General features: G+C 51.2%; 2 protein-coding genes across 5 annotated transcripts in view; one reads left to right on the top strand and one right to left on the bottom strand.

Moving 5' to 3' along the window:
• Window positions 1-6,382, top strand: part of dnajb2 (DnaJ heat shock protein family (Hsp40) member B2) — a 47,161-nt gene extending 40,779 nt beyond the window's left edge. For 3 of the 4 annotated variants that reach the window (XM_078403262.1, XM_078403264.1, XM_078403263.1), the window contains exons 9-11: window positions 1,058-1,273; window positions 3,542-3,594; window positions 4,947-6,382. In XM_078403262.1, the coding sequence (XP_078259388.1) occupies window positions 1,058-1,273; window positions 3,542-3,570 (245 nt within the window). In that variant the 3' untranslated portion in view covers window positions 3,571-3,594; window positions 4,947-6,382. The remainder of the gene's footprint in view (window positions 1-1,057; window positions 1,274-3,541; window positions 3,595-4,946) is intronic. The other variant, XM_078403265.1, reaches the window with a different exon arrangement.
• The window catches only part of LOC144596135 (receptor-type tyrosine-protein phosphatase-like N), a 23,141-nt gene continuing 5,199 nt past the window's right edge, over window positions 5,909-23,850 (bottom strand). Inside the window, exons 2-5 of the mRNA XM_078404312.1 lie at window positions 16,322-16,375; window positions 12,505-12,569; window positions 10,004-10,077; window positions 5,909-7,261 (exon numbers count right to left, since the gene is read on the bottom strand). Of these exons, the coding sequence (XP_078260438.1) occupies window positions 7,190-7,261; window positions 10,004-10,077; window positions 12,505-12,569; window positions 16,322-16,375 (265 nt within the window). The 3' untranslated portion in view covers window positions 5,909-7,189. The remainder of the gene's footprint in view (window positions 7,262-10,003; window positions 10,078-12,504; window positions 12,570-16,321; window positions 16,376-23,850) is intronic.

Here is a 23,850-nt window from a genome sequence, read left to right as displayed (position 1 = left end):
ATGCAGGTGCAGCAGGCAGTGAAGACAGCGAATGGTATGTTGGCATTCATAGCGAGGGGATTTGAGAATAGGAGCAGGGAGGTTCTGCTGCTGTAACGAATTCTTTTTTGTGCACAACCCGCAGGCATTGCCACTTTCATTTCACTGCACACCGTGCATGTGTATGTGACAAATAAATTTGACTTGACTTGACTTGAGTCGTACAGGGCATTGGTGGGACCACACCTGGAGTATTGCGTACAGTTTTGGTCTCCTAATCTGAGGAAAGACATTGTTGCCATAGAGGGAGTACAGAGAAGGTTCACCAGATTGATTCCTGGGATGGCAGGACTTTCATATGAAGAAAGACTGGATAGACTCGGAAAAAACGTTCTCATCTCGGTCCTAAAAGACTTCCCCCTTATCCTTAAACTGTGACCCCTTGTTCTGGACTTCCCCAATATCGGGAACAATCTTCCTGCATCTAGCCTGAAGATTGAGGGGGGATCTTATAGAAACTTACAAAATTCTTAAGGGGTTGGACAGGCTAGATGCAGGAAGATTGTTCCCGATGTTGGGGAAGTCCAGAACAAGGGGTCACAGTTTAAGGATAAGGGGGAAGTCTTTTAGGACCGAGATGAGAAAGTTTTTTTTCACACAGAGAGTGGTGAATCTGTGGAATCTCTGCCACAGAAGGTAGTTGAGGCCAGTTCATTGGCTATATTTAAGAGGGAGTCAGATGTGGCCCTTGTGGCTAAAGGGATCAGGGGGTATGGAGAGAAGGCAGGTACGGGATACTGAGTTGGATGATCAGCCATGATCATATTGAATGGCGGTGCAGGCTCGTAGGGCCGAATGGCCTATTCCTGCACCTATTTTCTATGTTTCTATGTTTCCACGCTGTATCTCTAAAACTAAAGGTGGAAACATCGTTGTGTGTGGGTTTCAGGCGGGGTGTGCCTGGTGGGGGGGGGGGGGGGGGGGGTGGGGGGGGTGGGGGCGGCGTGTCTGGCCCTGGTGGGCTGTTGGGATGCCCGAACAGATGTTTCCCCCTTCACTGTTGCTCCATCCCATGCAGGTGTGGAAGACCAGATGGCCCTTGCGCTGGAGCTGAGCAGGCGGGAGGAGAGACGGCAACTGGAGGGTGAGACCTCACGAGCGGGGCTGGCCGCCGGGTACGTGCCGCCCGGCCAAGGCCGCGGCTACGCGCAGGACGATGACGACGAAGACGAGGACCTCCAGTTGGCCATGGCCTACAGCCTCTCGGAGATGGAAGCCCAGGGGCGAGGAGCAGGTGGGAGGGGACGGAGGGGACGGGGACGTTCCCAGACGCCGGCCGCCCCGGTCACAGCCGCCTCCAGGAGCCAGAGCACGGGTCCAGAGGGCACGGGCCCATCCCGGTCATCCCAGTCCCCGGATGAGGGCCAGGCAGGGAAGACGAAGAGTTGGAAGTGTCTCATCATCTGAGCTTTGCCCGTGGCCCCTGCTCTCCCCCCACCCCAAACCATTCACCACATCTCCACCCAACTCTTCCTCCTCCCCCTCACCCCCTCTCCTCTCACCCTGCCAACACTAACAAGTGCCAAAGCCTTCCTTGCAAAGGAGCAGAGAAACACGCTCAGATATAACGTGCCTAACCCTTCAATTCCACTTCTCTTCCCACCCTCAGGGGTTTATTGATTTGAATTAACACTCCACTTGGACTGGCTTGCTGCTAGGTCCATCCCTCATGACTATCATCATAATCAGACTTTATTAGCCAAGTATGTTTTGCAACATACAGGGAATTTGACTTGCCTCACAGTCATACCAATAAAAAGCAACAGGACGCACAAAATACATTTAACATAAACATCCACCATAGTGACTCCAATTTTTTATTTCATTTTTAAATTAATTTTTGTTTTAATGTAAATTTTTAATTATTATTTTTTAATTCCTCATCGGTACACTGGGTTTCCAAGAACTCATAAGTGGAGGGAACAGAATTTGGCCATTCGGCCCATCGAGTCTACTCCGCCATTCAATCATGGCTGATCTATCTCTCCCTCATGACCCCCATTCTCCTGCCTTCTCCCCATAACCCCTGACACCCGCGCTAATCAAGAGCTTTGAACTTGGTGTCGAGAAGGTGGCCCTTCGGCCCATCCTGTCCACGATGGGGTTTTGTGGCACCCCCACGCCACACCTCTTTTGAAAAAGGAAAGTCGGGCTAGGTGATGAAGACCAAAGCGCACTCGATTCTAAAGCGGAACACGCCTGCCTTCTGCCTGCCCTGCCCTCTACCCTGTATCTAACGCATGCTGACCCTTCTCTGCAAGTACCTGGCCTTTCATGGGTTCCAAATCCTGAGTAACTGGATAGGTGAAGATCACAGGGACAGACCAGGTCCACTGGGATCTGAACCGGTCCTGTACTTAAAGAACGGGCAGGGCAGTGGTGAACACAGCTTGGAGCATTGGTGGTGAGATCTGAGGGAATTCAACGCTTTACCCTGCGTCTGACCCACACAGTCCCTCCCACAGGAGTGTGTGACGGGACAGTGTAGAGGGAGCTTCACTCTACATCTGCCCTGGGAGTGTGTGACAGGCCAGTGTAGAGGGAGCTTCACTCTACATCTGCCCTGGGAGTGTGTGACAGGCCAGTGTAGAGGGAGCTTCACTCTACATCTGCCCTGGGAGTGTGTGACAGGCCAGTGTAGAGGGATGTTTCCTCAGTAGCTTCAGAGGTGTAGAGGGATGTTTCCTCAGTATCTGCCCCATACTGTCCCTGCTTCAGAGGTGTGTCGGGACTGTGGAGGGAGCTTTATTCAGTATCTGCCCCATACTGTCCCTGCCCTGGGAGAGAGTGACGGGGCAGTGTAGAGGGAGCTTCACTCTGTATCTGCCCTGGGAGAGAGTGACGGGGCAGTGTAGAGGGAGCTTCACTCTGTATCTGCCCTGGGAGAGAGTGACGGAGCAGTGTAGAGAGAGCTTCACTCTGTATCTGCCCTATACTGTCCCTGCCCTGGGAGAGAGTGACGGAGCAGTGTAGAGAGAGCTTCACTCGGTATCTGCCCTGGGAGAGAGTGACGGGGCAGTGTAGAGAGAGCTTCACTCTGTATCTGCCCTGGGAGAGTGTGACGGGGCAGTGTAGAGAGAGCTTCACTCTGTATCTGCCCTGGGAGAGAGTGACGGGGCAGTGTAGAGAGAGCTTCACTCTGTATCTGCCCTGGGAGAGTGTGACAGGGCAGTGTAGAGGGAGCTTCACTCTGCATCCCACCTACACTGTGCCAGTTCTGGGAGTGCATGGCAGGACAATGCGGAGGAGGTTTACTCTGTCTCTCCTGCCCGCGTGGAGTTTGACAGTGGGGCACAGTAGACCTTTCATCTTTATCAGCCCCTAAGATCCAGGGATATGAAGGGCCAGGGCTGGTTTGCTCTCCGTTGTGTTATTAACCCGTGGGCTGTCTGGCTCTCTGTGGCAGACTTTAAACACAAAATGGCCGGCTGTGTGTGTGTGTGTGTGTTGCATTTCAAACCACAGCTTCTCCAGTTCTCTTCCTCTTCCCTCTCTTTATCAGGAGCAGAATTCCAGGCGTACTCGGGCTGACTAGCTACTGTTATTTTCCAACAGGTAAAACCTCATTTTCTTTAACCGTTAACGTTTGTTGAATTGACCGCTTGCTTATTGTGCTGCCCCGGGTGTTGTCGGTACTTGTGTGTAACCCCACGTCGCTCCTATGGTTGATAAATACTTTACCTCCCCTTCCCATTCCCACACTGACCTTGCAGATGCTGGTTTACACGGAAGATAGACACAAAATGCCGGAGAACAGGCAGCATCTGTGGATAGATGGAATGGGTGACGTTTCGGGTTGAGACCCTTCTTCATATTGAGAGTCAGGGGAAAATGCAGTTGTACAGGGCCCTAGTGAAACCGCACCTGGAGTACTGTGTGCAGTTTTGGTCTCCAAATTAGAGGAAGGACATTCTTGCTAATGAGGAAGTGCAGCGTAGGTTCGCCAGGTTAATCCCCGGGATGGCGGGACTGGATGAATTTAAAAGAGAGATAGAGCTCTAGGGGCTAGTGGAATCAAGGGATATGTGGAGAAGGCAGGCACGGGTTACTGATTGTAGATGATCAGCCATGATCACAATGAATGGCAGTGCTGGCTCAAAGGGCCAAATGGCCTCCTCCTGCACCTACTTTCAATGTTGTTTGTTGAAAGAATGGAGCGACTGGGCTTGTATACACTGGAATTTAGAAGGATGAGAGGGGGTCTTATTGAAACATGTAAGATTATTAAGGGATTGGACACGTTAGAAGCAGGAACGGGCAGGGTTTAAGAATAAGGGGTAGGCCATTTAGAACGGAGATGAGGAAAAACTTTTTTGCATAGAGAGTTGTGAATCTGTGGAATTCTCTGCCTCAGAAGGCAGTGGAGTCCAATTCTCTGAATGCATTCAAGAGAGAGCTAGATAGAGCTCTTAAGGATAGCGGAGTCAGGGGGTATGGGGAGAAGGCAGGAACGGGGTACTGATTGAGAATGATCAGCCATGATCACAGTGAATGGCGGTGCTGGCTCAAAGGGCCGAATGGCCTCCTCCTGCACCTGTTGTCTATTGAAAGGGAAATGAGAGATATGGAGAAAGTTGCAGAACTCTCGTCAGGGAGAGGAAAGCTTCTTCAAAGTAGGCACACCTTAAGGAAATTTCACAGTGGGGCAGACACACTGTGCAGGAACTGCTGTTGCTGGTTTATCACCGAAGATAGACACAAAATGCTGGAGTAACTCAGCGGGACAGGCAGCATCTCTGGCGAGCAGGGATGGGTGACGTTTCACAGAGTGCTGGAGTAAACTCAGTGGGAGATGCTGCCAGACGCGCTGAGTTACTCCAGCACGCTGTGTCTATCTTCGCTTGTTTTGTTTTGTGTCTTTTGCTTGATTTTTCTTCCCTCCTGAAACTTTAACTTCTCATTTCTAGGATTGGAAGTCAGGTGTGGGAGCTAACACAACCGAGGCGTGTTTGACGGGCAGTACCCGCGATGGCTGTGTGACCAGCGCCCTAACCATTACTGAGATGTTGTTTCTCCAACTTTATTTTATGCAGGAGCACTTTAACTGGGAATATGCAGCACAGTTCTTTGTGTGTTTGAAAATGATCGGACAATTTGAAGTACACCGTGTGAACGCAGTAATTTACTGTTTAATGAAAGATTCTGTTCTGAACCTTTGTCTTTCATGTTTAGTTTAGTTTAGTGATACAGTTTGGGATCAGGCCCTTCGGCCCACCAAGTACGTGCCGACCAGCGATCACCCTGTACACTAACACCATCCTACACATACTAGACCAGCGATCCCCGTACACTAACTAGCACTATAGTACACATACTAGACCAGCGATCCCGTACACTAACTAGCACTATACTACACATACTAGACCAGCGATTCCCCTACACTAGCACTATACTACACATACTAGACCAGCGATTCCTGTACACTAGCACTATACTACACACTAGGGAAAATGTACAAGTTTTACCAAAGCCAATTAACCTACAAACCCGCACGTCTTTGGAGTGTGGGAGGAAACCGGAGCACCCGGAGCAAACCCACGTGGTCACGGGGAGAACGAACAAACTCCATACAGACAGCACCCGTGGTCAGGATGGAACCCGGGACCCTGGCCCCGTGAGGCAGCAACTCTACCGCTGCGCCACCGTGCTGCCCCTTAATAGGATTGGGTCACAAGTTATAGGAGTAGAATTAGGCCATTCGGCCCATCGAGTCCACTCCGCCATTCAATCACGGCTGACCCTAATCCCATTTTCCTGCCTTCTACCCATAACCCTTGACCCCCGCTCTATTCGAGAACTTGACATTGGGTCGATGCACACTCTTAAAACTTGTGAAAACAGAAGGAGGCAGGAGACGGCCATCTGCGATTGCACAGACCACACACACAACTTTATTCACATCAAAATACAAAATTAAATCCATTTTGTTTTTAGGAAATTTTCTCTGACGGTTTGGGACGGGAAGTTTGACCACAAGCTCAGGTGCAGCAAAGCAGCAGGGTAATTGAATTACATTATGCCCCCACCCCCACCCCACACAGAATTACACTTCAGTCTTGCCCGCCTGGGTTTGTCCCGGTTTTAACCCTCGATGCGCTGGAACTATGTACTCAAGAGAGAGTCGGATATACTGTAGCTCTTAGGGCTAACGGAAACAAGGGATATGGGGAGAAAGCAGGAACGGGGTACAGATTGTGGATGATCGATCAGCCATCATCATATTGAATGGCGGTGCTGGTTCAATGGCGGTGTGTGTGTGTCAGTGTGTGTGTCGGTGTGTGTGTGTCGGTGTGTGTGTGTGTCAGTGTTTGTGTGTATCAGTGTGTGTGTGTGTGTGGATAGAGGGTGGTGCATAGGGAGGGGAGGGGGTGAGGTAGGGAAAAGGGGGAGAGGGGGTTGAGGGAGGTGGTGAAGGGGAGGGGTAGGGGGTTGAGAGGAGTGGAAGTGAGGGGGCAGTTGAGGGTGAGGGGGGGGTTGAAGGTGGAGGGGAGGGGTTGAGGGGTGAGGTGGTGGGGGGGTTGAAGAAGGGAGGGGAGGGGTTGAGGGGGGGTTGAAGGTGGAGGGGAGATGGTGGGGGGGATGGTTAGGGGTGGGGGGTGAGGTAGGGGGTTGTGGGATGGAGGGGAGGGGGTTGAGGGGGCAATTGAGGGTGGGGGGGTTGAAGGTGGAGGGCAGGGGTTGAGGGGTGAGGTGGTGGGGGGGTTGAAGAAGGGAGGGGAGGGGTTGAGGGGGGGTTGAAGGTGGAGGGGAGGGGTGAGGTAGTGGAGTGGGGGGGGGGTTGAAGGAGGGAGGGGTTGAGGAGTGAGGTAGTGGGGTGGGGGGGTTGAAGGAGTGAGGGGAGGGGTTGAGGGTAGGGTAGTGGAGGGGGTGAAGATAGTTGTGCTGAGGGGGTGAGGAGTGGGTGATCCAGCGTTATCGGGGGGGGCTCGGTGTCGGAGTCCTGGGGCAGGTGAGGAGGGGAAGAACCAGACCCCCGGCCCAGAGAGACGCGATGCTGAGCGGGAGGGGAGGGGAGGGTAGGGGGGGCACAAAGCCAGGGGGGTAGAGGCGGTGGGAGGGGAGGGGAGGGGTGAGGGGGAACGACGATTAACGCAGGAGCAAGCAAGCGGCCCCAGGTCACGGTTCACGGCAGCGTGGCGTGGCGTGGCGTTCACTGGGGAAGAGCTTTCAGAATGGCGTTCACCTCCTCCGCCACAGCGGTCAACGCAAACTCAAACTGCTCCTGTGGAAAATAAACACGCAGCAGATTAGTTCAGAAATAACAACGCGGAAACAGGCCCTTCAGCCCATCGTGTCCGCGCCGACCAGCGACGATCCCCACACACACACACACCATGGTGTTACTTATCGAAGGTATTTATTCACAAAATGCTGGAGTAACTCAGCAGGTCAGGCAGCATCTCGGGAGAGAAGGAATGGCCGACGTTTCGGGTCCAGACCCTTCTTCAGACTGAAGAAACGTCGCCCATTCCTTCTCTCCCGAGATGCTGCCTGACCCGCTGAGTTACTCCAGCATTCTGTGAATAAATACCTTCGATTTGTACCAGCATCTGCAGTTATTTTCTTACAGTACATGGTATTACTTATAGTTAGTTGACAATAAATTAATAATAACGTAAATGACACCCTTTCAGACTATCTTTATAATAATTCACTCAAAACATAAATTCTTAAAAATCAGAATTGTCTCCATTTTAAAGTTTTAAATTGAACTATGATAGATCTTGCTTTATCAAGTTATTTTTTATAGTTTAGTTCAGAGATACAGCCCTTCGGCCCACCGAGTCCAGCGATCACCCCGTACACTAACACTACCCGACACACGCTCGAGACCATTTACAAATTTTTAATTACGTTTTTTTAACAGTTTCGCTGCCCTGATTAATTTCCGCCTTGTGGTCACTTTCCGACTCGCTATGATAGATGCACCCCTGGTCTCACTCCCCTCTTCTCCCCTCTCCCATCGGGCAAGACCGGTCGGCACGGTGGCGCAGCGGTAGAGTTGCTGCCTTACAGCGAATGCAGCGCCGGAGACTCAGGTTCGATCCTGACTACGGGCACCGTCTGTACGGAGTTTGTACGTTCTCCCCGTGACCTGCGTGGGTTTACTCCGAGATCTTCGGTTTCCTCCCACACTCCAAAGACGTACAGGTTTGTAGGTTAATTGACTGGGTAAATGTAAAAATTGTCCCTGGTGGGTGTAGGATAGTGTTAATGTGCGGGGATCGCTGGGCGGCACGGACCCGGTGGGCCGAAGGGCCTGTTTCCGCACTGTATCTCTAAATCTAAAAAAAAATCTAAAAGAGGTACAGAAGTGTGCAAACGCACACCTCCAGATTCAGGTTCATCCCGGCTGTTATCGGGCAACTGAACCGTCCTCTCACCAACCAGAGAGCAGTGGTGAACTACTATCTACCCCATTAGAGACTCTCAGACTATCCTTGATTGGACTTTGCTGGCATTACCTTGCATGAAACAGGTATTATTCCCTTGTCAGGTGTCTATACAATGTAAATAGCTCGACTGTAATCATGTATTGTCTTGAGTTTTTTAGTTTAGAAATACAGGGTGTAAACAGGCCCTTCGGCCCACCAGGTCCGCACTGACCAGCGATCCCCGCACATTAACACTATCCTACACACACTAGGGACAATTTACACATACAATTAACCTACAAACCTGTACGTCTTTGGAGTGTGGGAGGAAACCGAAGATCTCAGAGAAAACCCATGCAGGTCACACGGTGAACGTACAAACTCCCTACAGACGGCACCCGTAGTCGGGATGGAACCCGGGTCTCCAGCGCTGCAAGTGCAGTAACGCAGCAACTCTGCCTCTTTGCCACCGTGACCGCCGATTCTGCCGACTGGTTAGCACGCGACAAAAGCTTTTCACTGTACCTCGGTACAGGTGACAATAAACTAAACTGAAACTGAAAGACACTCAGGACAATTTACAGTTTTTAACCGAAGCCAATTAACCTGCAAACCTGCACGTCTTTGGAGTGTGGGAGGAAACCGGAGCACCCGGAGAAAACCCACGCAGGTCACGGGGAGAACGTGCAAACTCCACACAGACAGCACCCGTAGTCGGGATGGAACCCGGGTCTCTGGCGCCGTGAGGCAGCAACTCTACTGCCGCGCCCATGTCTGGGAGCAAGACTGCTTTAAGGGGGAAGTTGAACTTGATGGCTCCTTCTGTTCCATCAAAACTACAGAGACATGTGCCGATGGAGCAGATCTACCCGCGAGACTGGGACAGGTTTGAGGTTGTACGGGGCCCTGGTGGGGCCACATCTGGAGTATTGTGTGCAGTTTTGGTCTTCTAATTTGAGGAAGGACGTCCTTGCTATTGAGGCAGTGCAGCGTAGGTTCAGCAGGTTAAATCCCGGGATGGCGGGACTGTCATATGAGGAAAGACTGGAAAGACTGGGCTTGTATTCACTGGAGTTTAGAAGGATGAGAGGGGATCTTATAGAAATGTATAAAATTATGAAAAGACTGGACAAGCTAGGTGCGGGAAAAATGTTCCCAATATTGGGGGAGTCCAGAACCAGGGGCCACACAGTCTAAGAATAAAGGGGAGGCCATTTAAAACTCAGGTGAGAAGAAACGTTTTCACCCAGAGAGTTGCGAATTTGTGGGATTCTCTGCCACAGAGGGCACTGGATGAATTTAAAAGAGAGTTAGATAGAGCTCTAGGGGCTAGTGGAATCGAGGGATATGGGGAGAAGGCAGGCACGGGTTACTGATTGTGGGTGATCAGCCGTGATCACAATGAATGGCGGTGCTGGCTCGATGGGCCGAATGGCCTCCTCCTGCACCTGTTTTCTATGTTTCTATGGTATGGACCAAACGAGCGGGCAGGTGGGGTTAGTGTGGGCAAGTTGGGCTGAAGGGCCTGTTACTACTGTGTCACTCTGTGACTCTGGGCCAACTGGTCAGTCCGACAGCTCGTCACCTACCTTGGTGCTCACCATCCCCGGCCTTTGGTCTCGTATGTGCTCCAGAGTAGCAGCGATGTCAATCTCTTTCACACCTGGAACACAGAGGAGATCGGTGTGAAGAGACATATAATAAATAGCCGGGCTCCCTCCTGCGGGCTCGGAACACTCCCTAAACTGATGACAACCAGGGGCCACAGTTTAAGAATAAGGGGTCGGCCATTTAGAACGGAGATGAGGAAAAACTTTTTCAGTCAGAGAGTTGTGAATCTGTGGAATTCTCTGCCTCAGAAGGCAGTGGAGACCAATTCTCTGAATGCATTCAAGAGAGAGCTAGATAGAGCTCTTAAGGATAGCGGAGTCAGGGGGTATGGGGAGAAGGCAGGAACGGGGTACTGATTGAGAATGATCAGCCATGATCACATTGAATGGCTCGAAGGGCCGATTGGCCTACTCCTGCACCTATTGCCTATTGACACTCACCCACCCCATCCCCCCTCAACCCACCCTTAAAGCTCCCCCCGGGGGCGGGCGAGGGAGGGGGGGGGGGGGGAGAGGAAATGGGAGAGGGAGCCACTCACTCCGGTCCCCAATGCGTCAGTCAGCGGCAGGAGAGCTCTCCTTCCTTCCCCCCCATTGGCCGTCACTCCTATCACTCGGGCGGGTCCCGCCCCTGGCAGCCCCCCCCCCCCCTCATTGGGCACCCCTCCCTCCTCATTGGGCACCCCTCGGGCAGGTCCCATTGTGATGTCGAACGCGGCTGACGGCCAGGAACAAATGGAGAAGTGATTTTTGAAACTTTAAAATGTCAATAACTTAAAAAATATAACACCAATTTGAATGAGACTTTGCTAATACACACCCCAGGGCACTGTTGAGTAAGGTGGGCCTAAAATTGAGGTGCTGTCGTGTACCGTTTTGGCTGTATTTCGGGAGCAAACGGTCAAATATAGATACAAGCAAGATGAGAGTTTTAGTAATGTAGAGCTACACAAGTCACTTACTACAATACACTTTCTACTTTAGATTGTGTGGGAGGGAACTGCAGATGACGGGTTAAATCGAAGATAGAGACAAAGTGCTGGAGTAACTCAGTGGGACAGGCAGCATCTCTGGAGAGAAGGAACGGGTGACGTTTCGGGTCGAGACCCTTCTGGTCGAGATGCTGAAGAAGGGCCTCAACCTGAAATGTCACTCTCTCCAGAGATGCTGCCTGTCCCGCTGAGTTACTCCGGCACTTTGTGCCGATCTACTTCATAGCGTAGTCTGTCCGCTGACTGGAGAGCAGGCAACAAAAGCTTTTCACTGTACCAGGCCAGGCGTGACAGTGAACTAAACTGTAACTGTAGACAGACACGAAATGCTGGAGCTCATGAGTGATAGGAGCAAAATGAGGCCATTCGGCCCATCGAGTCCCCTCCGCCATAGAGGGCACAGGCTCAGAATTAAAGGACGTTCCGTTAGGAAGGGGATGAGGAATAATTTCTTTAGTCAGAGGGTGGTGAATCTGTGGAATTCTTTGCCACAGGAGGCCGTCAGGAGATATATTTAAGGCAGATGTAGATAGATTGTTGATCAGTGCAGGTGTCAGGGGTTATGGGGAGAAGGCGGGAGAATGAGGTTAGGAGGGAGAGATAGATCAGCCGTGATTGATTGGCGGAGTGGGCTTGATAATTCTGCTCTTTTCACATGGCCAAACACTTTAACTTCCCCCTCCCATTCCCACACTGACCTCTCTGTCCAGGGCCCCCTAGAGTGAGGACCAATGCAAATTGGAGGAACAGCATCTCATATTTCGCTTGGGCAGCTTACACCCCAGAGTAGGTGAATCGAGGACACAGGTTCAAGGTGAAGGAGAAAAGATTTAATAGGAACCCGAGGGGTAACTTTATCACACAGAGGGTGGTGGGTGTATGGAACAAGCTGCCAGAGGAGGTATGTGAGGCTGGGACTATCCCAACATTTAAGAAACAGGTGGACAGATACATGGATAGGACAGGTTTGGAGGGATATGGACCAAACATGGGTAGGTGGGACTAGTGTAGATGGGACATGTTGGTCAGTGTGTGCGAGTTGGGCCGAAGGGCCTGTTTCTACACTGTATCACTCTATGACTCTACACAATCCCATCACACAGTCCCGAGGTCAGGCACAGAGTGAAGCTCCCTGTACCATCACTGTAGGCCATTTAGGACTGAGATGAGGAAAAACTTATTTCACCCGGAGAGTGGAATTCTCTGCTGCAGAAGGCAGTGGAGGCCAATTCACTGGATGTTTTCAAGAGAGAGTTAGATTTAGCTCTTAAGGATAGCGGAGTCAGGGGGTATGGGGAGAAGGCAGGAACGGGGTACTGATTGTGGATGATCAGCCATGATCACAGTGAATGGCGGTGCTGGCTCGAAGGGCCAAATGTCCTCCTCCTGCACCCATTTCCTATGTTTCTATGACCTTGGATCTGATCTGAGGTGGGGGGTGGGGAACAGCACAAGCACAGTGACAGACCCCGATCCCACCAGCATTACCTTTGGACATCCTGTTGAGGACCATATCAATCAACGTATAGGTCCCAGTCCTTCCTGCCCCATCGCTGCAGAACAAAGACAACACAGTTAGTCGCACGATCGACAGGTAGGAACACAGGTGTTCATGAGTGACAGGTGAGATTCTGCCTGACCCGCTGAGTTACTCCAGCACTCTGTGAAACGTCACCTATCCATGTTCTCCACAGATACTGCCTGACCCGCTGAGTTACTCCAGCACTCTGAAACGTCACCTATCCATGTTCTCCACAGATAACAACATATATATAACAACTACAGCATGGAAACAGGCCTGTCCGGCCCTACCAGTCCACGCCGACCATTCTCCCTGACCTAGTCTCATCTACCTGCACTCAGACCATAACCCTCCAATCCCCTCTTATCCATATACCTATCCAATTTACTCTTAAATAATAAAATCGAGCCAGCCTCCACCATTTCCACCGGAAGCCCATTCCATACAGCCACAACCCTCTGAGTAAAGAAGTTCCCCCTCATGTTACCCCTAAACCTTTGTCCCTCAATTCTGAAGCTATGTCCCCTTGTTGGAATCTTCCCCACTCTCAAAGGGAAAAGCCTACCCACGTCAACTCTGTCCGTCCCTCTCAAAATTTTAAAAACCTCTATCAAGTCCCCCCTCAACCTTCTACGCTCCAAAGAATAAAGACCCAACCTGTTCAACCTCTCTCTGTAGCCTAAGTGCTGAAACCCAGGCAACATTCTAGTAAATCTCCTCTGTACCCTCTCCATTTTGTCGACATCCTTCCTATAATTTGGCGACCAGAACTGCACACCATACTCCAGATTTGGCCTCACCAATGCCCTGTACAATTTCAACATTACATCCCAACTTCTATACTCGATGCTCTGATTTATAAAGGCAAGCATACCAAACGCCTTCTTCACCACCCTATCCACATGAGATTCCACCTTCAGGGAACAATGCACAGTTATTCCCAGATCCCTCTGTTCCACTGCATTCCTCAATTCCCTACCATTTACCCTGTACGTCCTATTTTGATTTGTCCTACCAAAATGCAGCACCTCACACTTATCAGCATTAAACTCCATCTGCCATCTTTCAGCCCACCCTTCCAAAAGGCCCAAGTCTCTCTGTAGACTTTGAAAATCTACCTCACTATCAACTACTCCACCTATCTTAGTATCATCTGCATATTTACTAATCCAATTTGCCACACCATCATCCAGATCATTAATGTAAATGACAAACAACAGTGGACCCAACACAGATCCTTGGGGCACTCCACTAGACACTGGCCTCCAACCTGACATACAATTGTCAACCGTTACCCTCTGGTATCTCCCATTCAGCCATTGTTGAATCCATCTTGCAACCTCACTATTAATACCCAACGATTTAACCTTCTTAATCAACCTTCCATGTGGAACCTTGTCAAATGCCTTACTGAAGTCCATATAGACAACATCCACAGCCTTGCCCTTATCAATTTCCCTGGTAACCTCTTCAAAAAATTCAAGAAAATTAGTCAAACATGACCTTCCAGGCACAAATCCATGTTGACTGTTTCTAATCAGGCCTTGATTATCCAAATAATTATATATATTGTCCCTAAGTATCTTTTCCATTAATTTTCCCACCACAGACGTCAAACTAATAGGTCTATAATTGCTAGGTTTACTTTTAGAACCTTTTTTAAACAAAGGCACAACATGCGCAATGCGCCAATCTTCTGGTACCATCCCTGTTTCTAATGACGTTTGAAATATTTCCGTCATAGCCCCTGCTATTTCTGCACTAACTTCCCTCAATGTCCTAGGGAATATCCTATCAGGACCTGGAGACTTATCCACTTTTATATTCTTCAAAAGTGTTCGTACCTCCTCTTCTTTAATCCTCCTAATTTCCATCACTACTCTACTTGTTTCGCTTACCTCACATAATTCAATATCCTTCTCCTCGGTAAATACCGAAGAAAAGAAATTGTTTAATATCTCCCCCATTTCTTCCGGCTCAGCACATAGCTGTCCACTCTGACTCTCTAATGGACCAATTTTATCCTTTTGCTATTGTCATATCTGTAGAACCCCTTGGGGTTTACTTTTACATTACTTGCCAAAGCAGCCTCATATCTTTTTTTCGCTTTTCTAATTTCCTTTTTAAGATTCCTTTTACATTCTTTATATTCCTCAAGAACCTCATTTACTCCCTGCCGCTTATATTTATTGTATATCTCCCTCTTTTTCCGAACCAAGTGTCCAATTTCCCTGGAAAACCATGGCTCTTTCAAATTATTATTCTTTCCTTTCCACCGAACAGGGACATAAAGACTGTACTCTCAAAATCTCACCTTTAAATATCCTCCATTTCTCTATTATATCCTTTTCATAAAACAACAATTTCCATTTCACTCCTTTTAAATCCTTTCTCATCTCCTCAAAATTAGCCTTTCTCCAATCCAAAATCTCAACCCTTGGTCCAGATTTGACCTTCTCCATAATGATATTGAAACTAATGGCATTATGATCAATAGACCCAAAGTGCTCCTCAACACATACCTCCGTCACCTGACCCATCTCATTTCCTAACAGGAGGTCCAACACTGCCCCTTCTCTGGTAGGCACCTCTACGTATTGCTGCAAAAAACTATCCTGCACACATTTTACAAACTCCAAACCATCCAGCCCTTTAACAGAATGTGATTCCCAGTCTATATACGGAAAATTGAAATCATCCACAATCACCACTCTGTGCTTACTACTAATATCTGCTATCGCCTTACATATTTGCTCTTCCAATTCTCGTTCCCTATTTGGCGGTCTATAATACACCCCTATAAGTGTTGCTAAACCTTTCTCATTTCTGAGTTCCACCCAAACAGCCTCCTTAATCGAGCCTTCTAGTCTGTCCTGCCAAAGCACTGCTGTGATATCCTCCCTGACAAGCAATGCAATACCCCCACCTCTTGCCCCTCCGATTCTATCACATCTGAAACAATGAAATCCTGACCCGCTGAGTTACTCCAGCACTCTGCTTTTTGCTCTAGATTCCAGCATCTGCAGTTCCTTGTGCCAACCCTCCTCATGTCTTGCCACCTTCCCGGGTTATTAGGGATTGGGAATAAGCGGATTAAAATGGGAAGAAGTGTACCCATTGGAGCGTCACGATGGCACAGCGGTAGAGTTGCTGCCTCACAGCGCCAGAGGCCCGGGTTGGATCCTGACCATGGGTGCTGTCTGTTCAGAGTCTGTACGTTCTCCCTGTGACCTGTGTGGGTTTTCTCCGGGTGTGCCGGTTTCCTCCCACGCTCTCAAGACCAACAGGTTTGTAGGTTAACTGGTTGTAGGTTTGTAGGTTAAAATTGGCTTTGGTAAAGATTGTAAATCGTCCCTAGTGGGTGTAGGATAGTGTTAGTGTGCGGGGATCGCTGGGCGGCGCGGACTCAGTGGGCCGAAGGGCCTGTTTCTGCACTGTATCTCTAAACTAAACCAGAGCGGAAACAGGCCCTAAGGCCCACCGAGTCCGTGCCGACCAGCACTACTAACACCACCCCACACCCCAGCACGATCCTACACCCATTAGGGACGATTTACAATCTTTACCAAAGCCAGTTAACCTACAAACCTGCACGTCTTTGGAGTGTGGGAGGAAACCGAAGATCTCAGAGAAAACCCACGCAGGTCACGGGGAGAACGTACAAACTCCGTACAGACAGCGCCCGTGGTCAGGATCGAACCCAGGTCTCCGGCGCTGAGAGGCAGCAACTCTACCGCTGCGCCACCGCGCCACAATCTCTAGACTAAACTAAAATGGTCTTACCTGCAGTGGACGATGATGGGGCAGGACCGGCCTCTGTAGCACTTGTTGACCTTCCTGCATGACAGAATGAAAAGCAGTACACAGTGGTTAGTGTAGAGATACAGGCCATGCGGCCCAACAGGTCCATGCTGGGCAAAACACCCTGCATTGGTTACAGAGCTGCAGAGCAGTGAAACAGGCCCTTCGGCCCATCAAGTCCATGGCCACCTGCCCTGGAAGTCCAGCCCTGGTTTTGTGAGGTACCAAAGTCCAGGAATGAGTGGATTAACCTATGATGAGCGTTTGTGGGCACTGGGCCTGTACTCGCTGGAGTTGAGACGGATGAGGGGGGACCTCATTGAAACGTACAGAAGTGAGCGGCCTGGATAGAGTGGATGTGGAGAGGATGTTTCCACTGGTGGTGGAGTCTAGAACCAGAGGGCACAGCCTCAGAATTAAAGGACGTTCCTTTAGGAAGGAGATGAGGAGGAATTTCTTTAGTCAGAGGGTGGTGAATCTGTGGGATTCTTTGCCACAGGCGGCTGTGGAGGCCACAAGTCAGTGGGTATTCTTGAGGCAGAGATAGATAGATTCCTGATCAGTGCGGGTGTCAGGGGTTATGGGGAGAAGGCAGGAGAATGGGGTTAGGAGGGAGAGATAGATCAGCCGTGATTGAATGGCGGGATAGACTAGATGGGCCGAATGGCCTAATTCTACTCCTATCCCTTAAGACGTAAGTGCAAAGACACTGCGCTGTGGGAGAGAGCTCTGGGCCGGAGATGAGGGAAGGTGTAAGGGAGAGAACCAGAGAGCAATGTTGAACCACCATCTACCTCTCCTGTGACCCTCAGACCATCAGTCTGAAGAAGGGTCTCGACCCGAAATGTCACCCATTCCTTCTCTCCAGAGATGCTGCCTGACCTGCTGAGTTACTCCAACATTTTGTGTCTACCTTCGATTTGTACTCAGACTATCCTCGATCAATAGACAATAGACAATAGGTGCATTCGGCCCTTCGAGCCAGCACCGCATTTCAATGTGATCATGGCTGATCATTCTCAATCAGTACCCCGTTCCTGCCTTCTCTCCATACCCCCTGACTCCGCTATCCTTAAGAGCTCTATCTATCTCTCTCTTGAATGCATTCAGAGAATTGGCCTCCACTGCCTTCTGTGGCAGAGAATTCCACAGATTTACAACTCTCTGACTGAAAAAGTTTTTCCTCATCTCCGTTCTAAATGGCCTACCCCTTATTCTTAAACTGTGGCCCCTGGTTCTGGACTTGGAACGGGTTCAGAGAGGATTTACGAGGATGTTGCCAGGACTACAGGGAGAGGTTGAGCAGGCTGGGACTCTATTCCTTGGAGTGCAGGAGGCTGAGGGGTGATCTTATATTAAATTATGAGGAATAGACAGTTGTATAAGACGTTGGTGAGACCGCATTTAGAGTATTGTGTTCTGTTCTGAGCACCGTGTTATAGGAAAGATGTTGTCAAGCTGGAAAGGATACAGAGAAGATTTACGAGGATGTTGCCAGGACTAGAGGGTGTGAGCTACAGGGAGAGGTTGACTAGGTTGGGTCTCTATTCCATGGAGCGCAGGAGGATGAGGGGAGATTTTATAGAGGTGTACAAAATCATGAGAGGAATAGATCGGGTAGATGCACAGAGTCTCTTGCCCAGAGTAGGGGAATCGAGGACCAGAGGACATAGGTTTAAGGTGAGAAGGGGAAAAGATTTAATAGGACTCCGAGGGGTAACTTTTTCACACAGAGGGTGGTGGGTGTATGGAACGAGCTGCCAGAGGAGGTAGTTGAGGCTGGGACTATCCCAACATTTAAGAAACAATTAAGACAGGGACATGGATAGGACGGGTTTGGAGGGATATGGACCAAATGCGGACGGGTGGGACTAGTGTAGCTGGGACATTGTTGGCCGGTGTGGGCGAGATGGGCCGAAGGGCCTGTCTCCACACTGTATCACACTGCTGGCTTTACCTTTGTGATCAACGTTATTCCCTTATCTCGCATCCGTACAGTGTAAACGGCTCGATTGTGATCGTGCACAGTCTTTCCGCTGGCTGGCTAGCGCGCAACAAGAGCCTTTCACTGTACCTCGGTACACGTGACAATACACTGAACGGCAGGAACTGCCGGCTGGTCCCATCAGCGCGGCCGCTGCACGTACAACCGCCAATGATCACTTTTGTGACTATGCAACTCAATTTGACATTACTAGCTGCAAATCACAAAAATGACAGTGGGAGCCGTGAGAAGAGACGAGAGGGGAGGAGAGGGGAGGAGAGGGGGAGGGAAGAGGAGAGGAGAGGAGAGGGGAGGAGAGGAGAGGGGAGGAGAGGGGGAGGGAAGAGGAGAGGAGAGGAGAGGGGAGGAGAGGAGAGGGGAGGAGAGGGGGAGGGAAGAGGAGAGGAGAGGAGAGGGGAGGAGAGGGGAGGGGAGGGGGGAGGGGAGAGGAGAGGGGAGGAGAGGGGAGGAGAGGGGGGAGGGGAGAGGAGAGGGGAGGAGAGGGGGAGGGAAGAGGAGAGGAGAGGAGAGGGGAGGAGAGGGGAGGGGAGGGGGGAGGGGAGAGGAGAGGGGAGGAGAGGGGAGGAGAGGGGGGAGAGGAGAGGGGAGGGGAGGAGAGGGGAGGGGAGGAGGGAGGGGAGAGGAGAGGGGAGGAGAGGGGAGGGGAGGGGGGAGGGGAGAGGGGAGGGGAGGAGGGGAGAGGAGAGGGGAGGAGAGGGGGAGGGAAGAGGAGAGGGGAGGAGAGGAGAGGGGAGGGGGGAGGGGAGAGGAGAGGGGAGGAGAGGGGAGGGGAGGGGGGAGGGGAGGGGAGGAGGGGAGGAGAGGAGAGGGGAGGGGAGGGGAGGGGAGGAGGGGAGGAGGGGAGGGGAGGGGGGAGGGGAGGGGAGAGGGGAGGGGAGGAGGAGAGGAGAGGAGAGTGGAGGAAAGGAGAGGAGAGGAGAGTGGTGGAGGCAGCAGCCCAGGGTCATGAGATACCGACTGGACAAAGCAAGGCAGGCTAGAGACTACTGCTGGTTAACACACACACACGCACACACGCACACACGCACACACACACACAGGCACACAGGCACACACGCACACACACACGCACACACACACAGGCACACACGCACACACACACGCACACACACACACACACACACAGGCACACACGCACACACACACACACGCACACACAGGCACACACGCACACACACAGGCACACACGCAGGCACACACGCAGGCACACACACAGGCACACACACACGCACACACAGGCACACACACAGGCACACACGCACATATATACACACAAACACAGATGCACAAACAAACATACACATGCACAAATGCATACACACGTGCACACACATACATACAAACACAGACGCACGCACGCACGCCCTACACACATCCCTAGAACACCTGGAGAAGAGAGACACCTACGTCACATTCCTATTTGTAGACTAAAGCTCTGCCTTTAATATCATTATCCCATCCAAGCTTATCACCAAACGAGCGGGACTTGGTGTCAGCAACTGGATCCTTGACTTCCTGACCAACAGACCCCAATCAGTGAAGATAGGGGACAAATCATCCTCCACGATAACCCTCAACACGGGGGCTCCGGAAGGCTGCGTTCCCAGCCCCCTTCTCTACTCCGCGTATACCCACGACTGTGCAGACCAGGTTAATAGGAAAGATATCGCCAAGCTTGAAAGGGTTCAGAAAAGATTTACGAGGATGTTGCCAGGACTGGAGGGTGTGAGCTACAGGGAGAGGTTGAGCAGGTTGGGTCTCTATTTCATGGAGCGCAGGAGGATGAGGGGAGATCTTATAGAGGTGTACAAAATCATGAGAGGAATAGATTGGGTTGATACACAGAGTCTCTTGCCCAGAGTAGGGGAATCGAGGACCAGAGGACACAGGTTCAAGGTGAAGGGGAAAAGATTTAATAGGAATCCGAGGGGTAACTTTTCCACACAGAGGGTGGTGGGTGTATGGAACGAGCTGCCAGAGGAGGTAGTTGAGGCAGGAACTATCCCAACGTTTAAGAAACAGTTGGACAGATACATGGATAGGACAGGTTTGGAGGGATATGGACCAAGCGCAGTCAAGTGGGACTAGAGTAGCTGGGACATTGTTGGCCGGTGTGGGCGAGTTGGGCTGAAGGGCCTGTTTCCACACTGTATCGATCTATCTATAATCTAATTCATAGACATAGAAAATAGGTGCAGGAGGAGGCCATTCGGCCCTTCAAGCCAGCACCGCCATTCACTGTGATCATGGCTGATCGTCCATATTCAATATTTAAATTGGCAGCCATTGCAGGCGGGATATCAAATAATGATGAGACGGAGTCCAGGGAGGATATTGAGACCCTCGTGTCCTGGTGTCGAGACACCAACCTTCCTCTCAATGTCAGCAAGACAAAGGAGATCGTGAACCAATGGCCGTACACAGACCCCAGTCTGCATTGATGGTGCCCAAGTAGAGATGGTTGAAAACTCCAAATGCCTCGGAGTCAACACCACCAACAACTCCTCCTGGACCACCCACACTGAAGCAACGACTAAGAAACCTCACCAACGCCTGCCTCTACCTCCTCAGAAGGTCTAGGAGGTTCGGCACGCCCCCAACAACTCTCACCAACTTCTACAGCCGCGCCGTAGAGAGCGTTTTACCGGGACGCATGGCGGCACGGTTTGGGAACAGCTCCATCCACGACCCGCGAGAAACCGCAGAGAGTTGTGGACGCAGCCCAGACCATCACACAAACCAACCTCCCTCCCACCGACTCCATCTACACCTCACGCTGCCTCGGCAAGGCCAGCAGCATCATCAAGGACCAGTCTCACCCCGGCCACTCCCACTTCTCCCCTCTCCCATCGGGCAAGAGGTACAGAAGTGTGGAAACGCACACCTCCAGATTCAGGGGCAGTTTCTTCCCGGCTGTTATCAGGCGACTGAACCATCCTCTCACCAACTAGAGAGCGGTCCTGACCTCCCATCCACCTCATTGGAGACCCTCGGACTATCCTTGATCGGACTTTGCTGGCTTCACCTAGCGCTGAACGTTATTCCCTTTACCCTGTATCTGTACACTGGACGGCTCGATTGTAATCACGTATTGTCTTTCCGCTGACTGGTTAGCGCGCAACACAAGCTGTTCACTGTACCTCGGTACACGGGACAATAAACTGAACTGAACTGAGCAGATACAGGCACACAGATACACGCGCACACACATGCACACACAGAAATACACGCTCACACATGCTCACATATACACACATCGACACAGATACACACACACGGACACACAACTATCCAACACACATCGGACACACACAGACACTCACAGGCTTACACAGACAGAGACACACACACACACACAGATGCACAGGCAGGCACACACACACACACACACACACACACACACACACACAGACACAGATACGCACACACACACACACAGATACACACACACACACACACACACACACAGACACAGATACGCACACACACACACACACACAGACACAGACACAAACACCTGCTAGTTGCTGACTGTTTAGAACACACAGTTCATGGGCAGGTCCACACTGTACACGATATCAAGTTAAACTAATCTCCTCCGCCTGCATGTGATCCATATTTTAACTCATAAATTCAGGGATCTGTCCCGTCCCCACTGCCCCCCTGCCCCCCCACTCACCCCACGCCTACCTGTCCCCCCCCCCCCACTGCCCCCCTGCCCCCCCACTCACCCCACGCCTACCTGTCCCGTCCCCACTGCCCCCCTGCCCCCCCCCACTCACCCCACGCCTACCTGTCCCCCCCCCCCACTGCCCCCCTGCCCCCCCCACTCACCCCACGCCTACCTGTCCCGTCCTGTCCCATCCCCCCCCACCCAAGTCCCATCCCGTCCCCTCTGTCCCTTCATACCCGTAGAGGTTGAGCAGTGGCCAATCCAGTGACCACTGGGAGAGATGGCCGTCCCCCCCACCTGCCCCATCCCCCCTCATGTCCCCCCACTTGTCCCGTCCCCCCCCTGTCCCTTGCCCCCCCCCCCCCCCCCCCATACCACACTTGCGGAAGTCAAGCAGTGGGCGTGAGTGACCCGTGAGAGAGGAGGCCGTTCAACAGCCCCGCCCACCCCCCCCACCCGCCCCCCCCCTCCACCCGCCCCCCCCCCCACCCGCCACCCCCCCTCCCTAAAGCAATTCCCCTCTGCAATGCCCTCCCACAATCCTCTAGTTGACATCAAAGATACTAGAGGAGCACGATGGACCACTCGACCCTAAAAACCGTAGCGTGTCACGGCGGCCATTTTAGTAAGCAGAAACTTGCAGGAACATTTAAAAAGAAAAACAACAAAAATGTGTGAGTTGCTAAGACGAGATGTATTCTGCATTGTAATAGTATCATCACACACACTGTTCCCCCCAAACGCTGATTACACTGCGAGAGGCCGGTTTTGCTTACTAAAATGGCGGCCGTCACGCTCCTTTGCGTACTACACTTCCGTACGGGGTGATCCATCTTGCTCCTCTAGTATCTTTGGTTGACGTGCCCTCCCACGCAACCTTCAAGACCCCAGTCCCGGGCCCATAGGCGGCAATGCCCCCCCCCTCCACAAGACCAAACCCACTCTCGCCAACTCCCAGCGTAGTCCCTGGTAGACTCTTCTCAGGTGACAATAGACAACAGGTGCAGGAGGAGGCCATTCGGCCCCTTCGAGCTAGCACCGCCATTCAATGTGATCATGGCTGATCATTCTCAATCGGTGCCCCGTTCCTGCCTTCTCCCCATACCCCCTGACTCCGCTATCCTTAAGAGCTCTATCCAGCTCTTTCTTGAATGCATTCAGAGAATTGGCCTCCACTGCCTTCTGAGGCAGAGAATTCCACAGATTCACAACTCTCTGACTGAAAAGGTTTTTCCTCATCTCCGTTCTAAATGGCCGACCCCTTATTCTTAAACTGTGGCCCCTTGTTCTGGACTCCCCCAACATTGGGAACATGTTTCCTGCCTCTAACGCGTCCAACCCCTTAATAATCTCATACGTTTCGATAAGATCCCCTCTCATCCTTCTAAATTCCAGTGTATACAAGCCTAGTCTCTCCAGTCTTTCAACATACGACAGTCCCGCCATTCCGGGAATTAACCTAGTGAACCTACGCTGCACAACTCTCTGAGTGAAAAAGTTGTAGATGGGCTATTGCATGCTAGCCAAACGTAGTGCTTGTTAGTAGTAGTCCCATCTAGTACGTGCTTTATAATATTAAGAACTGGCCTACTTCAGGCAGTAGATGGAGCAGCTGGGATCTGTAATGTACTGCAGGTCCTATACTGTAAGTGCTTCAATAAAATGATGCGTTGTATCTTAGCGTGTACTTAAGTACTTTGTTACTCATCTCCCTTCTAAATGTCCTACTACCCCCTTATTCTTAAACTGTGGCCCCTGGTTCTGGACTTCCCCCAACATTGGGAACATGTTTCCTGCCTCTAACATGTCCAACCCCTTAATAATCTTATATGT

Source organism: Rhinoraja longicauda, chromosome 8 (genome assembly GCF_053455715.1).
Source record: "Rhinoraja longicauda isolate Sanriku21f chromosome 8, sRhiLon1.1, whole genome shotgun sequence".
NCBI lineage: Eukaryota > Metazoa > Chordata > Chondrichthyes > Rajiformes > Arhynchobatidae > Rhinoraja > Rhinoraja longicauda.
The sequence above is the reverse complement of the archived record's forward strand: the minus strand, read 5'-3'. Positions and strand labels throughout refer to the sequence as shown.